This window comes from Aythya marila, assembly GCF_965140915.1.
Source record: "Aythya marila genome assembly, chromosome: 3".
Taxonomy (NCBI): Eukaryota; Metazoa; Chordata; class Aves; order Anseriformes; family Anatidae; genus Aythya; species Aythya marila.
In genome coordinates, this window is record NC_139044.1 from 71,822,074 (window position 1) to 71,839,526 (window position 17,453).

The 17,453-nt window shown below is 40.2% G+C and overlaps 1 protein-coding gene across 1 annotated transcript in view; it reads right to left on the bottom strand.

Annotated features, from left to right (window-relative positions):
- The window catches only part of CDK19 (cyclin dependent kinase 19), a 113,099-nt gene that overhangs the window by 85,273 nt on the left and 10,373 nt on the right, over positions 1 to 17,453 (bottom strand). Inside the window, exon 2 of the mRNA XM_082757237.1 lies at positions 12,103 to 12,178. Within this exon, the coding sequence (XP_082613363.1) occupies positions 12,103 to 12,178 (76 nt within the window). The remainder of the gene's footprint in view (positions 1 to 12,102; positions 12,179 to 17,453) is intronic.

Below are 17,453 nucleotides of genomic sequence, written 5' to 3' on the forward strand. Positions count from 1 at the left end.
CAAGTAGCCTGGAAAGAGGATTAGAAAACCCTACAAGTCATATTTCTCCCTACTCCGACCGCAAATGTTTTACAATGGTTATTGAAATAACTGAACGTATTAAGACATTTTGTCCCAATCAACATGTCACTACTATACAATGGGACAACTTGGCCAAATGATCCAAGAAGTGCAACATGCATTTTGTTTCCACTCATTATGACATTTTGCACAGTTAGATAAAAATCAAAACCTCACGTCCTTTATCAGAGCCGTATAAAAAGAGAGCAGGTCAAGGATTCTTCCTTTATCCTATTACTGCCAAGACAGAAAACATGTTTTTGCAATGCCCTTCCTAAAAACATAGAAGGGACCTTTTACATTTGGCAAGAAGCGTGGAAAAGTTCAGGCAAGGGGCCAGATGTTTTGTTAAAAATGCATAATGGTATGGTTCAGCTTTGCTGAGGACCCAAAACCATGCCCTGAGAATCCGGCCCCACCGCCCTCTGTTCTTCCGTAACGCCCAGCATCAGACTTCATTCCTAAGGTGTAAGAACAAATTTTATAACAGCTTTTGAAGAGCTTACATAAAGACAAGAGCGGAGTTCACTAACCTGGGCTGGAAAGGCTACAGTAATTACCCAGGAACACAAACCTGTATTCACAAGCATATTAAATAGTGTAATTTGTACATGAGCTTACCTGAGCACAATGTATTGCTGAGGAGAACTGCAGTGAGAGTGCTTTGTTGCTCCTTGTTCCACGCTGCCCCTTTCCCTTGCAGCTCTCCTGCTTGTCTTTCTTAGCACTGTCATCATCTGCTTTTCCCACCAAACACATGTAGGGTTTCACATACACACCTCTGTTTGGCTCTACATGCCTCTGTTGCTCCAGCTTTGGATGGCGCAGCCCCTATCAGAGCAGCCATACCTGAATTTTGCCACTGAACACCAAAATCTCAGAAGAGATTTACCTAATTCAGAAAAGGCCCCCAGTCTCCATTCCAAATGTCCTTTTACCCAACTGGCCTCAGATTTTTAGGAATTTTAAATAACAAAGGTCAATTAACGTGATATTATTACACTGGCTTGATAGAGCAAAAGGACTCCAAAATCGTGAAGGAGACATTATAAAGACTAAATAAAAAGACTGCATGATACTGAAGAAAATACAATTATAAATGCAAGTGTGAAAAGCAACACTGATGAGTGCTATTTTATAAATGGCATACATTTTTCAAATACCTCATTCAGAACATGGCACGGGAGGAAGATCCCTTCCTTTACATTTTCTTTACTATTCATAGCCTGTGAATCGGACCCTACGCAGCAACAGAGCAATTAGTTTCAATAGTGCCCATATTCTCCCTGGCGATAATTGGCTGCTTCTTGTAGGAACATCTGTTCGTCTTTCCTAAGAAATGAGGCACAGACCCTGTTACCTAGACAACAGAAGCCTTCGGAGCATCGCTCGCTGCAAAAGGGTAACCCCGACCCAAGTCTCACTTCTTACTCCTTCTCCCCGCCGTTCCCTCATCACATAACCAAACATCACTTTTGAGCATGTCCTACCAAATCTTGACATTTCGGCTCTGTCTCCTTCAATGTTGTCCAGAACCATCTTTGCCACCGTGGCCGTGGATTACTGGAGTTAATTCATCCCATAGGGGAGGGTGCTCACAGTGCCCCCCAGGCAAAATTAAGGAGGGTAGCAACAGGTTAACCTTTGGGGGATGCCTTCTGTTGCCTGAACTCACCACAACTTCATAAATACTGATGCCAGATGAACAACGACATGCACCAGACGACAGATTCCCTCACGTTTTAGTTAGTTGGAGAGATTATTTTCCCCTTATGTGCACGTGATGGAGAACCAATGAACACAGAAGCTCATCTGATGTGTGAAACCTAAGAACTAAGCACTCATAAAGGCAAAGACACAACCAACTCACCATCTCTAAATTCATACCATTTCATCCTCCTCCTGGCAATGCCCAAAGCTACTTTCCCTCCTTTACCTTCTTCCCTTCTTGGCTGAAAGAAGAGGAGGAACACCATTGTCCTCAAATGCATGTGCTGTCGTTGTCCCTGGTTGGGATGGAAACTTCTGTAGGAGAACCCCTATAGTTTTTAGGGTTGGTTTTGCACACACAATAGCAAATCAGGCCCTGGGTTCGTGTTTAAGGCTTCGAGTAAGTCAGACAATACAAGGCAATAGCAGCAGAAAATGCCAAGTAAGAAAACAAGGAAACACTATTAACCCAAAATATAAACAAGCAGTTCACCACAGACCACAGGAGAGAATTTAAATTTAGCACTTTAGGACTCTCCTAATGCCAACGTGACTGATACTTTCGGGGAGAGCTCCGAGAAGTTGTATTTCCACGGATTTCCAGCAGCACACAGAACAGCACAGACGCAATTACTTGAACTTCTGATAAGTGAGGAGATGACATTTTGAACATTCACTAGAGTAACCAGGAATATGAAGTTTACCCATAGTAGGTAAGACTGGCTTTCATTTGTTTTTGCACATTTTTGCGTTTTTAGAGGGGTCTTCCAGTCACTTAACTTGTAAGAGAGAATGGGAATGGTTTAAAGGAAGACTTCTGTGGCAGCACCTTATGCAGCACTGTTTTATAGGAGAAAGGTAGCGCTGAAAATAAGACAAGTGGGATTCTTTTTTCAGTTCTATATGCACCAAAATAAAAAGGATTTCTGCAAGCACAAAAAAACAGCGCCAAACCAACAATGCAAGAGCTAGAAAACGGTCCAGATTTGAAATACCCAGAAGAAGGAGAAATGAAATAATCCTGCTGGCCTCAGACTGAAAATCTGAACAATGGAGATAGCTGAAAACCATTAAAACTTAAAATCACAGAAGAATTCCTTATTTAGACTGCAAGACTTTGAGCAAGTTCGGAGAATTTCAGATGTGGAACAGTACCAAAGGAAGTTTGCTACTGGTAAAATATTTAAGCCACAAGTATAATAAATGGTTATAGACAGAGAATGTAAAGCTGCAGTGATCCCTCCACCTCAAATAAATAAATAAATAAATAGATAGAAACCCTAGATAAAGCCCAGGCAAAAACAGAATCCCTAACCCATGACAAAAATCACGTGTCAAAAAGGAAGGAACAATTATTGCTCTGAAACACAAAGATGCTAAGGCAGACAAGGATAGAGAACAAACCTTGGAGTTTGGTCAGAGAAAGGTCATTAATCACAGTAACAAGAACAGTTTCATTAGAGTAGAAGCTCAGAGAAGTCAAATCAAAACGGATCCAAGATGGAGCTAGTGGACAGGAAACCACTGTATTGCTTGCAAATATTAAAGGCATTTGGAGATAAAGGGCGAAGAAATCAGGGAAAATAGTACAAAAGGCAACTGCGATAAAAAAGAAACTAAGAGTAATTTAATAAGTAAAAATACAGAAAGACAATGAGAGTTGAGAAAAGCTCTGCAGGGGCCAAGAGATGGGAAAAGCTTGTTAGTAGAGAAAGAAAAGGCTTCCTCAAATGACTTCAAGAACTGGCAGCATGTGTCATACTTCGTAATTTGTCTACAATCAAAATTATTTTACCAATAACTTCCTTTAATATGCTGTTCACATACTCCAAAAAACGACTTCTTTGTCTAATGGTGTGGCCTGTCAAGACTACCCTAATTTTAATATCCTCAGATGAATGCATAGAAAAAAGCTCAATGCCAAGCCACTGACCATCAATGCACAGCCACAATTTAGTGCACGCACAACATACAGGCAAAGAACAGGTATAAAACAACATCCTGATGCTGCTAACGAGGGTAGGAAGGGTGAGCATGATGGTATTTCTACAAGGCAGGAGCATTTAGCTAGTCAGATGGCAAAATGCAGCAGAGAACAAATCTGTGATGCTCACGGTTTTTTATTTTTCAAACTTACCAAATGCTACACAGTAATAACAGAATTTGGGATATCCAAGCAATTTGGATATTCATTTGGTGACTGCTGTACTGTTAACTGGTTTGCACACAGACTTCGGAGAGCACCCCTGTGTCTCCAAATCCCCATACAATAATGCATCAAAGCCTTGCGAAGACGAGGAAAGTCACAGGAAGATTTAATGGAAGCTGTATTTAAACACAGCTGGTTTTCAACTTACAGAAACAGGCACAGAGGTTCCCATGAAAATGAACACCATACTGAAACTTGGAACGTAATAAAATTTAGGTTAGGAGGTTAATAGAGTTTCAGCTCAAGGTACCAAGACATCTTGCCTTCAATAACAAGGCTGGCTACAGCTTAAGATACAAAACCTGTAGAGTAAACACAAACGTAGATCCCAAACTCCATTTATTTAACCATACACAGAGTTGAAACCAACACCAAGTGAACTACTGAAAAAAGTTACCTTTCCATTAACGTTTGATCAAGACCTAAAGATTTCCCCATTGATGTTCTATTCTCAGTCCAGCCATCTCTGTTCTGTATTAGTTTATCCAGCTAAGGAACTGCCAATACCATTTTATTTCTGCCTCACAGACTCCATGGGCACAGAACAAGAATGATGAGCCTCTCTATCCAGTGTGTGGAAATACAGGAACACTGATTTTAAGAACTGTTGTTATTACATATTATTTTAATAAGAACGTTTCATCTCTAGCCAAGTTAACTAGCAAAACAGTTGTAGACTTGATAACACAATCACAAATTTTAACGGTGATAAAATCAAATGTAAAGAATGTAAAAATCAAGACTATTACCCTTTAAAAGAAAAAAGAAAAGTGCTCCGGGGCTCTAACATTCAGTACTCTATAGATTAGCAACTTATTCACAGCACAAAGTCGTTCTTATTTTACAGTGCGGGACAAGAAGCCACGAACAGGGATGCAAAGCAGAGGGTGCACGAAGAAAGGATGGCACCCCTCAGGACCAATAAATCAGAGCACACTGATGCCTATCTCAACTATACACACTGATGTGCGTTGTCTGGGGAGCAAGCAGGAAGGGCAACACAACCGGGAGCAAGTAATCCAGGTGTTTTCTGGAGGAGATCAGGGACAACTTCTTGATATACTTAGTGGATTGACCAAGAAGGCTGGCACACAACTCTTCAAAAAATGAAGAGCTGGCTGGAGATGCAACAACCAAGAGTAGCCTGGTGTGTAGCAGCCATCAAGTAGTGCAACTGAAGATCCCGAGTAAAGGAGTCAAGCAGCAGAGTACAAATCTTGGCTTTACGAGAACAGACTTCAGCTTGTTCAGGGAACTGGCAGGTGGCCATGGGAGGCAGGCTCCGAAGAGCAAAGGAGCCCTGGAAAACTGACAGGTCTACCCAAAACTACAAATACCACAAGTCTGGCTTCCCTAACCTAATTGTCAAAGTAGCAATGGGCAGTTTAGGGACAGGGCTGAAAACAGGGAGAGGCTACACAGGAACAATTTCAAAGCATCACCCATGCATGTAGGGATCACACCAGGAAAGTCAAAGCTCACAGCTGACACTCACAAGGAACATCGAGGGCAACAAGAAGAGTGTCTGCTACCACATTAGCTGTGAAAGGCTGAACAAGAAAACGTGAGCCTGTTGCTGCAAGAAGCGGGCAGAGTAACTGAATACAGATGATACAGAAGAGTCCTGCCTTAAAAAGAATCCATCACCTGAAAACCTGTGCGCTCACCTTCCAGTCTGAGGCATCAAAAACAACCACACGTGTTAAGTTAAAGACTCATAGAGTTACACAAGTCAAGATACCATGCAAACAATTTTACAAAGCCCCACAAAATTAACTGAAAACATCTATAAACTAATTTTGCTTGACGATAGAGAAATCATAAATGGAAGAACAAAAGGACAATACGTAACGAAAAACATACAGAAGTGAAAACAAAGGTATAGGACAAATTCAGAAAGCAAGATTTTTAAACTGTACCATCTGAAGCATTAAAACATATACAGATATGTTTTTGTACACACAATCTTGAAAGGAATATTTAAGTTTGGCAAGTAAGTATTTAGATTTTTTTTCCTGTTTTATCTGTGACTCTTTTCTTCTTTATCTGAGTGATAAGGCAGCTGTTTCCTTTCAGTGTCTTGCTGCCTACACCTTAACTTAAAGAGGCTTGGAGGTGCTCTTTTTGTTCATTTCTGTCGAAGTCACCATCTGTTTGGGTGCTTCAGAAAGTACTCGGGATGCCAAGTCAGTAAAGTGAAAACAACCAAATTGCAACAGCATTAAACATCAAATTCCCCATCTCAACTTCATGGGGAATTTGGATGATACCCTAAATGATGTCAAGTACCAAATTCATCGAGAAGGGAAAAGCTTTCTTCTTAAGAAGGTTGCCACTGGTTTGTTGATGGTGTTTTCCTGCTCTGAGCATAGAGATTTCAAGAAAACGCAAATAACTTGCCTGAAAAGTTTCATATATGGTAGTTGGAAAGCAACTGGGTGCTGAAAGCAATGCTTCCCTTTTTTTCCCCTCCGCACGCCCTTTTTGTTCACTGCTGAAGGAGGTGGTTGTAGTTAGATAGTGGAGCTGACCGGCTTCTTCAGACGACACTCTACTTTTGTCATAAATGACAAAATATTATACTCCAAGCCTGTGAAACCTACTTTCATAACCGTTACAGTGCTTTTATGTGCTGATAAAAGTCAACTTAATTGATTAAAATAAAAAATCTCTTTTTATTCAGCAGATTTATTACCTGTGTGTTTTTTCTGTTTTATGAAGTCAATTTTTCTTTCAGATAAAATAGAGGAGGACACAAAATGTCCACAGAACCCTTTAAAAGAATAACCAAAGCAGGAACTCCCTTACACAAAAAGCATTTAAATTACACAGATTATACAAGATTAGGGCATGTAATTCAGAGAGCTCTTATTCATCCTATGGCATGCAAAACATGAGTTGTCATGTAGCTGAACCAAAACCTCCCTTCCAGCTGATTCATACTTATAAAATCATGATAGGCAGATACCTCTAGCCAACACATGCCCTAATTTTCTAATAAAAAAATCCTTTAAAAAAAAAAAAAAAAAAACAGCACACGCCTTACACTTATTTCACTACCTCCAGCTATTGAAAGAGGGAGCAGAGTTTCAAAATTTCCACCAACAGAAATGTAGCAATCTTCTCTAATTAGGTCGTAGAGAATTTATGGTGAGAATTTATACTGCCAAATATTTTACATGTTCATATTATCTTGGCGAAGGGAAAGAAGTTCTGACATTCAAAAGGAATCTCCTACAGCAAATGTACTGACAGAGGCACTTTTTTTTTTTTTTTGAACACCTTGTTTTACCTAGAGTTGTCTTAAATGAAGACAAGGGCCAAGGTTAAAAGCCTATTTGTCTACGTAATAGTAAATATTGCAAGCTGCTGTGATGTTTAAAGTCAAGGAAAGGGTCATATAACCAAATCAAAGGAGTGTCAATTATGAAATTCGACGTAACTGTACTTGCAAGGAGTCAGTGGTGCTCCACATCTTCGGAGTGATTTATTGACACCAAAATGTTATCATTAGTCCTGTCCAGCTGACCTCCTCTACATCCCTAAGAGATGCAGACAGGTCAAAAGGTTATTAGGCCAGCACGATCCGGGGGCTCAAATTAAGTAGCCTCATGCTTAGCTCATTTGACCATGTGATTGCCAGCCCATGAGGCTCTCAGCAAGGCACGACCTTGAGCACCGTGCACTGTGCTGCCAGGAAGAGGAAGGAGAAGGAGAAGAGAAGGAAAAGAAGAATGCAAATATCGAGGGGACTGAGCCTCACTCAAGAGATTTGAACACATAAAGATTAGAAAACCATCGTTTAACCAGCCAGGCTTCTGAAACCTTGCCCACCCTCAGAAACTGAGGAGCCCAAAATATTTGTACCCTCTAGCACTTTGTAATATACTTTGCATCAAGAGGCAAAAGGCCTGAGAATAATTTGTGCAGGCTAAATTGTTTGAATGAGCTTTCAGTAACTCATTTAACGTCGGCCTGAATTATTTTAGCCTGTACCCATAAATGCAAGCCTGAAGACAAAGGGCAGCTAATGCTCCCACCAGCGTCCCACAGCGCGCTGGCACCACGTCAAGGTCTCCCAGAAGGAGCAGCCTCGCTAACAGCCAGCACGCAGAGGAACGGGTTACGCATCCCAGACCCCAAACTAGCACAGGGCACAACTGCAACAATTCAGAGAGCTCATAAGCAAGGCCAGGAGAAAAATGCTGCCGTTTCGTGGCTCTGCTTCTCCCGTTTCAGCCATATGGAATAGCCTCATCCCCCCCGCCCACAAAAAAGGCTACTGAGCTATAAAAAAGTGCTGAAACAGAAAAATCCAATGAAGCTCCAAACTAAACTTACTTCTGATTTCTCATCGACTTCTTTGAAAATATTCTTAATTCATACCAGGGAGCTGCTATAAATGTTAGATAAATGTGTGTTTTGGTGAGAAATGGATCAGGACAAAAAATGGGGAATAGAGTTCAGACCTTCAGAAAAATTTCCAGGAACTTTGCATAAGATACCTGATTTCAGTGACCAGGCAGAAACAGCAACTCAGGATAGGATCAGGAGACCAAAGGGATCCGTGTCTTTTATTGGAACTTATCAAATGTTTCTTCATTATATTTTACTGCAAAGTAGCATATAATTATTCTGTTTCGTTAGTACAAAATATTTATCTGCTTATTAGAAATACATCTTAAAGGTGTGGCTCTATTTCCAATAAATGGAGAGAAATACTAGAAAATTGTTTTACAGAATCAGAGAATGTTTCAGGGTGGCAGGGACCTCTTAGGATCTGGTCAAACCCCCCAGCTCAAGCAAGGTCATGCAGAGCAGATTGCCCAAGGTGTGTCCAGTCAAGTTTTGAGCACCTCCACCAGTGGAGACCCCACAACCTCTCTGGGCAACGTGTACCAATGCTCAGTCACCCTTGCAATAAAGAAGTTAAGCGTTTTGTGGTTATCATTAAATGTTCACATGGAAATTCATGTGCTTTAATCTGTGCCCGTTGCCTTTTGTCTTGTTACCGGGCTCCACTGAAAAGCACCTGACCCCCCTGAGCAGCACAAGGCTCTGGCGTACCTACTGCTCCTCCAGCGTGCATCACCTACAAACCTGTTGAGGGTGCGCTCTGTCCCAGCATCCAGGTCACTAACGAAGGCTGTGAACCTGCTTCTTGCTGTGCTCACTTCTCCTAGGATCCTAAACTCCACCAGCTCACCTAAATAAGCCAGTAACAGCCATCCTGCAGCTCCCTGTTGTTCAAGACCGGAATCTTTCTGAGATTCTCCGAGCACTGAGAATCCTCTGCTACATTCAGCCTTTGGTTTCTGCAATCCCTCATGTGAAAAGCAGCAGAAAACCACAAATTCTGAGTGACTCAGCCACTAACTCTCATTTATATTTTCCAGTTTTACTTTTCAAAAAGATTCATGCTTAAGCCCAGCAATAAACTGTCTGACAAGAACACACAAATAGTTGGCGTTTCAGTTATCTTCAGAGCAGGCTCTAGTTACAGACAATAAATTTGCTTTTTTTTCCTTTGTTTTTGTGTGTGTGTTGTTTTTTTAAGATAAAATTCTTTACCGTATAGGACTGTCCTCTACCATTTGCACATTCTGGCACAACAGAATTGGCTGCAATACGGATTCCTGCTTCGGCAGGTATCACCCCACAGTCGAAAGAAAGCAATCATCACTCGCCCCGGGAACCACTGCCTGTCTGATGTTATCACTGACATACGCCTTCTTCCGTGAAAAACCCATCGTAATAACGGCAAAGAGGCTTGATGTCTTCCAAAGTGCTAAGCAAAGACAACCCAATTCGATCTGTAATGCCAGAAGAGATGAGTAGTCTGCCTTTTATCTTAGGGAAAGATATCCAGTAGATCTTACTGTGAGTATGTAGGCAAGACTACACACAAACCAGTCTTGGACCACAACTCTGAATGCCTTTCAGTTCGGCAATTTATTTCTCAAGCACATTGGCTATGTCTACAGGTTGTAGGACTACTGAAATATTCTGAGCACACACAAGAACCAAGCACATGGATGTTTCTTCCATGTGACAACTGGGGGCGCTTGTTAAGTTAGACATCAAAAGAACTACCCACAGTATTTTAAACGTGGCCTCTTCCTGGCTTATAATCATTATTTAATCAGTAAACACTACCTGTTTTGTTACCTGCTTATGCTTTTAAACACGAGATTAACTATTAATGCATTAATTATAAGTCTGCTTCTCTTTGTGGAAAATACACTTGATCCTGCTTGTTTTTGTAAGGAAAAGAAATCAGATTGTGGTTCTTTTTCAACTATTTCACCTTTACCCTTTACATATTTCCAATATTTGACTAGCCTGAAAATTCACTGAGGCAAGCAGTGATTTGCTACATTATCTCAAGTTATAGTTTTACTCTGAAGTTTGGAGAAGAGTAAAACAGAATCCATGGAAAAATTAAAGGAGGAACTATTCAGGGGATTAAAACAATTTATGGTATTTCCCATGTTTTATTGAGCTTTTTGTACGAAGCTCAACCAATTTTTTAAAATTAAATAAATAATCAAGAATGAAATGCTGATGTACGGTTAGAGGACAAAATAATTTGACACTATTTCCTCGCGATGTTGCCTCCAAGTATGACAGAAGCAGCTCCATACCACAGTGCTATCATGGCAACAGAAAGGTCTCCTTTGGGCTATATTCCACACATTGATTCTTGTCTTGAGACCGGGCTGCATGTGGCTTTGAGCAACCTGCCTAGTGGGAGGTGTCCCTGCCCATGGCAGGAGGTTGCAATTAGTTGATCTTTACGGTCCTTTCCAACCCAAACCATTCTGTGATTTAGTTTTTTGTCTGTTTTAAATTATACCACTATGGAGACAAAGAAACTGAATAACACTCCACTGCTGTCAAAACAGACTGTAAAATAAAAAGAATATGACCTAGTCTTAATGTTAAAGGACTTCTTGTTCCCTCCAAAGGGAGAAATATTACCAAAAAGGTGACTGAATAAACCCTGTGTAAATTAATGGACAGCAACGGAGCCACCTCTCAAATCTAGGAGTGACCTTGACCTTCTAGTGACAAGCCCTTTGAAAAGATAGCACTATTATCTGCCCAGTCTCTTGATACAGCACTACACTGAACACAACACAGCGTTCTGTTCAGTTCATGAACATCACGAGTTCCTAGCGCCTCACGATGAATGCTGTATTTCTGTGCAACACTACTAGATCATAAAAGGCTTTGGGCACAAATCCTGTGTTACATTTCAACAGCCCTCAGCATACTGACACCATTCAAACAAGGTAAATATTTAATCAAGAAAATGCACTTCTTTTGCAATGCAAGGAATTCTTGCATTGCAAAATTTTACTAAGTGACTCAGCACTTTGACAAGAATCAAAGTTTTATGCTTTGTTATAGTTATAGAATAAGCATTTAAAGATTTAAATAGATTTAAATTCTCTCTTCATATAAGAACACCTGATTCTTACCACCTCGGAAGGACTTAAATATATACACACACACATGCATGGACGCTACTGTGCGCAAAAGTGAATCCATTTTTTCCTCTTAAGATACATGCAATAAAAATACAATTAAAGTTTTGGTTTTTTTTTTTTTTTTTTTTTTTTTATTTTGCTATGAAAGTTCTCTGTACTTAGTAAAGCACATAAAGAATGAGGGAACAAACTGTCATCAGGTACCAAACAACGGTAAGCTACCATTAGTCTGAAATAAAACACACTGTTAGCAAGCTGACTGGTAATGGCAGTTGTAACCTTTCAGAACCTTTTTCCTTCAAGTTATTTTAAAAACATCCAGTTTTAAAATAAATCTTCATTAAAAGACTCTCATTTATTTCCCTCTCAACACATAAAAGCATATAAAACACAACAATACCAGAAAGAGGCGTTACCATTAACCTAGCAAGAACACCTCTTTCCACACCCAAGAAAAAAAACTGTAATATGTACAAAGCATTTTATGAAAAGCGCATGTTTGAATAACTTTCATGCTTGCATACTTCAAGGAAAACATTTACATAACCTTTCTGTTATCTGGTGTAGAGAAAAGAAAATATCTGTTGAATAATAATGTCAGTAAAAATATTTTCATTTATGCACACTTACTGCAATCTCTCTACAGGCCGACATGGATATCCCTGTACCTTCAATTTGCTTCAGTGCATACTCCTTTTCATCTTTTCTGTACGAAAAAAAGAGAGAAAGAAAGAGAGAGGGGAATATTTTTAGCTCTGATTTATGTTGCACCAATCAATACAAGTACAATGATTTATTTTGATTTTGTCTAGATCAAGAAGCTGAAAAGCTAATCTGTTTTTATGTATAAATTACACTTAGATATTAAAAGCAGGTTTCCTTTTTAAGAGACTTCAAAAAATACAAACAAAAACTCCTGCGTAAATAAACTTTGTTAACCTATTTCCACTTCTCTCTAAACCATACTGTTAATGGCAAACATATCCATAGGGTATTTTGATGGACATTTTTCCTGAAATTTTTGAATCCTATAGGATATTTTGGTATTTTCTTGACATTTTCAAATACTGTCTGTCATGAAACAGCAGCACAGTCGCATCCCATGCCTGGAGGACTCCCCTGGAAGTACCTAGAAACTACAAGGATCTTACTTGATTTTATGAGCCAGTGTCAATTGACTTTTAATTTAAAACATAACAGCATTTCATAAGTAATTATACATTGAAAGAACATGAGTTTCACTGGGCAAGTCTGTGTTTGCCAGCCACAAGTACAGGACTCCTGTCAAGCACTCACTACTATAGACCCCTACACAGAATGTGAAACTGCTCTGCCTGAACAAAGCATTATCCTTTTAAATAAACATAATTGGAAGTAATTTCTGGCTGTCAGGGAAGACAACCAGAACAAGAACACGAGGAGGACCTCAAAGCCCTTGTGACACAACATAATCACCTTAATACCCATGGTAAATTTGGGTAGGATTCAGCTGGAAGCAATGGGTGTTGATGAGCAGCATCACCCTCAGCGCTGATGCACTTATGTGGGCCCACCGATTACAACTTCTGGACCACTCAGTAACCCAGAGTCTCCCGTCCAAATTCCCTACAGCATCTCAAGTTTCCCCCTTTTCCAGTCCCACACCATTTCATTTTGCTGCCCTGGTTTCAGTTCGTCTTGCTTCCACCTCCAGGTCCAGGTCCTGCCCAGCTCCAGCCTCCTCCAGAAACCCCATCTCTGAAACTGATGGGATGAGCAGAGCGATGTGGGGAAGGCATGGGACTGACCAGAAATTAAAACCACCTACACACGTTAGTAACTACAGAGGATCATTTTTATCAGCAATTTTCAGTAGCAATTACATCCATAAAACATATCTGTCGTTAAGATTGTGGTTAACTCCCAGCTGACCAGTTTCACACCACATTTTTTGACGTGAAAATTCAGCAAGAAAAATTCCAGTCTTGCTCAAATTACAAATTAAGCTGGTGCATTGCAAGATTTGCAAAAAGTAAATCCACCTCTGAAGATGAGTCATCCCGCAGCTGTTCCAACTGGAAAACCTGGGCGCTGTTATTCCACCCTCGCTCAAAAGCAGTTGTTACTCCTCTCTCAAACAAGCACCTACCTGAAGTCGTTGGAAATCACTTGCTATGTTTGAAAAGATATCCCCTCCAAATTAAAAACAGAGAAAAATCAGTTGTGATGGGGTTACCATCTGCTTTATTTCAAGCTGGGCGTTTCATTGTGCTTGGGATTTGATGCAGCAGTGCTCCCAAAGCAAGCAAGACGAAGCACGTTAGGCTACAGGCTCCAACAGGCCTCTCTCTACTGATAGGCCTGGAGTAACAAAAGGCCCTTCTGCAGCTGAAAAGAAAGCAATGTGTTACTTTAAGGTGACCTAAATGATGCTAGAGCTGCCAAAAGGAAGAAATACATGCATGTCCTCGTTGTGCACTGATCGTCTGTGGAGAAATACAACGGCCAGCAGCTTACACCATGCCTTGTAACTACACCAGAAATATTCGCTTATTCGGACACTTAGACGCAAACCTCCACAACTCATATGACAAACAAACATAGCAAGATTAGACCTTCCCCTTCTAAAAGAAGCTTTTGTTCCTTCATGCTAAATAACTTAAATGCTTTATAACACACTATTTTGAAGGTATAACTTCAGATTCGGCACTGAGGGGAAAAAAGTTTCAGAATTTAGCATTACTAAGATTAGGCCACACACTGCATTAACAAAGATAATCCATACGAGCTGCTCACCAAGGACCCTTTCAGGAATAACTTCACAGGTTTATCTCCTTCCTATGCAGGAGGACTCACCAGGATCTACTGACACGATAAACCAGATTCCATCTTTGCTCCCCATAGAGCAGCCATTTATTTTTGTGAATGTCATTTACAAGAACTTGGATCAAGACACCGATACAGAACCAAGAAATCTGTGCATTTACAGGTGATAAGCTCATATTTTGTCTTTTAGAAATTTAGATTTAATTTTTTAAAAAGTGAATAATAAATGGTCGTCCCCTCTCATAGAGGGTTCTACCTATGCAGACAGATTTACATGAAGTGCAAAGTATTAACTTCATTATTCAGATCATGCACTGAAGCTATGAAGACAAAATTGTGTTGTCAGCAGAACCAAAACCAACTCCAGATATTTAAAATTGCTCACAGGTTTTAAACTACAGTCATGCTCACACTGCATGGTACGGAATGATCCTGTGCTTACCAGCTGAAGTCCCAGTACAAAATGGTCACTGCAGAAGTGAAATGCTCCCTTCCTTTGGCACATCTCCTGAAGAGAGCACACCGCCACACGGGTACAACTACAACTAGCTCGGCAAGGCAAGCATTAAATTCAGTTACCCAGGCTTGGGCAGGCTGAAGGACGCTGCAGAACACGGGTAAGCTGTTTGGCACATGCTGTATTTAACAGCATGGCTTAGCACCACTGCAAGTCTGTCATCATCGAACACCAACCGCTCTACGTAGGATTTTAGGAGACAAATGAGAAATTATGAAAGATGCATAAAAAAAAAAAAAAAACACATCGCCATAAGACATTACAGCATGTGGAATAAGAAGCCAGTATCACCAAGCAGCAACCAGCATGCTTCTAGGACACTGGGTTTTGTGAGCAGTGAATAAAAATGGGGATAATTAAAACACTTATCTAAAGTAAATGGGCATCAAGTACAAAGAACTCCAAAACTAGCATATTCTAGGTCTCAAAAAACATCTGTTTGCGTTTTATCAAAAATTTCAAATCATAACCTCCTTTAAGTACATCAATATCATTTACTAGTTTTGGCAGAGAAGCAAGGTTATATGAAAATGTTTCCAAAGCTCAAGGTTCTTATTAAGCAAACATAATGGCTGCTTAAAGCACTTCCCAAAAGATCTCCACCAACTGGTACTTTAACTAACAATATTTCTCATTTAAGAGTAACCTTAAGATAATTTGAGACAGGAATATATTTAAATCCTCGACACTGAGTCGGTCAACGCGATCTGATGAAATCCACAGTTCTGTTTACTCAATAAAACGGTCTTAAATGGCCAAAGAAAAAATAGGTACTTTATTAGCTGTTTCTCTGCTGTAAGAGCTCCATAAATAATGTAAAACGCAGTGATATGCAAGTATACTGTTCGACTCCCTAGAGACCTGCGCTCTTAAGAAACACCGTGGGCAGAGGGAATTATTTCTGCTTCATGTTGAATACACAGAAAAGCTCCAGTGAACCCGGAACATATTTCAAGAACTCCTACAGAACAATACAGTTTTCATTTTCCTAAATTCTTCTCTGACAGGTGCTACATCAGTGCATTTTTCATTCGAGAGTGTAGCAAGCAGGATCCAGTTTAGAAAACAAAGCAGAGCAATGAGCTCCACAGGTCTGGGAAGAGGCAGAAGGCACCATGATGGAGGTAACCAAGCAGAAGCAAGGTCCCTGTGTGAAGATACCGCCCTGGGGTCCACACTACCAGTGTCCTAGAAGCCAGCCAACGTGCCAGGAGGTCCTGCTCTGCCCATTTGTGCCTGAGGGCAGGGGAGAAGGGTGCATGGCAAAGCTGGACCAAGAGGGGTCAATTAGACAGCCACCTCAGCAGAAACGTGGGGTGCACTCTCAGGTCTGTATTCCACAGTACCAAGCTCAAGGCTCCCTCAAAGCCTAGCAGCAATCGTCCAGAACATCTCTCTGTGAGGAAAACCCATACCGGTGTAAGGCTGCAGCTTGGTCTTTCAGCTTAAGCTTTCCTCCCTCACCAGTAAAGATCCCATTCTTTAAGTCCTTCAGGTTAATGCTAACATTTTCATTTGTACAGTGCAAAGGAAATTTCTGTCCTTTCCCCACAAAACTGTACTCAGCTGGCTCTATGTCCGATTACAGCATTCAGTGCAGAATGTGAAAAATATGATGATATCACCTCCTGGGGAACACTTTCAGTTTTCCTTTTCCGCATGCTTAAAAAAAAAATCACTTTAAAAGGGTTCAGTTTGGATGACTTAGAATACAACAAGAAACAAGTCAATGGAAGACTAGAAACAGCTTGCCCAAGGAAAAAACTGGAGGATCTGAAAATAGCACATGGTTCAAACTATTGTTTTATCCATATTATTCAAATGTTTAAACTTCTAATGATGGTCCCTCTTGAATTCAGAAAGTATTTAACATACCAAAATCCATAGTTTATTAGCCACATCAAAGAACTGGTCTGGAAGCCTATAATCACACTTAAGCTACAACTGTAACTATTACACCAGTTAATACAGATATTAACATTATACCATATACTAATTTTCTTAATTAAGAGCAGAGCATTGAAAATAGAAAATAAAGTGTGCAATGCCTTAAACAAATAAAGTACACAATAAACATCCCAAGACCTACCTAGAAAACACTGACAAAAGACAACAAGTCACCCTTGTACCCAACACTAATGGAATAATCACATTTTTGTGGCACGCATAATTGTGCCTTTATAGGGCAAAGACCGGGACCACTACACAGCCCAGTGGCCTCGAAGCAGAGTACTGCAGGAAAAAGTGAAAAATCCCTCTGTGGTATTTGGCTCACAAAGCTTTCCAGGAGCAAAGCCACTGCAGGGATCCCATTCGGCACTGGGAATAACAAAAATACAAGAAATGGTGCATTCATTTTTCCAGGGGGCTATGAAAAAATAAAACAGCAATTACAAGCACATGCTCTAAGGTGAGAGACAGAATATCACAAACCATTTTAGGGGATTTTCTTTAAAAGTTGCTATCAGTGAAATGGAAAATGATACATAGACTTAACTGAAGTCAAGACCAAAAAGAGCTGCAACAGAAAATATGCTATTGTGCCCCCTCTAGAATTAGAGAAACTATTTCTACCTCTAGAACAAGAGTTAATGTCTCATTACTATTAGCATCATTACACTAATAAACATTTTTTAAACAGAAGTCTGCTATGGTTTAG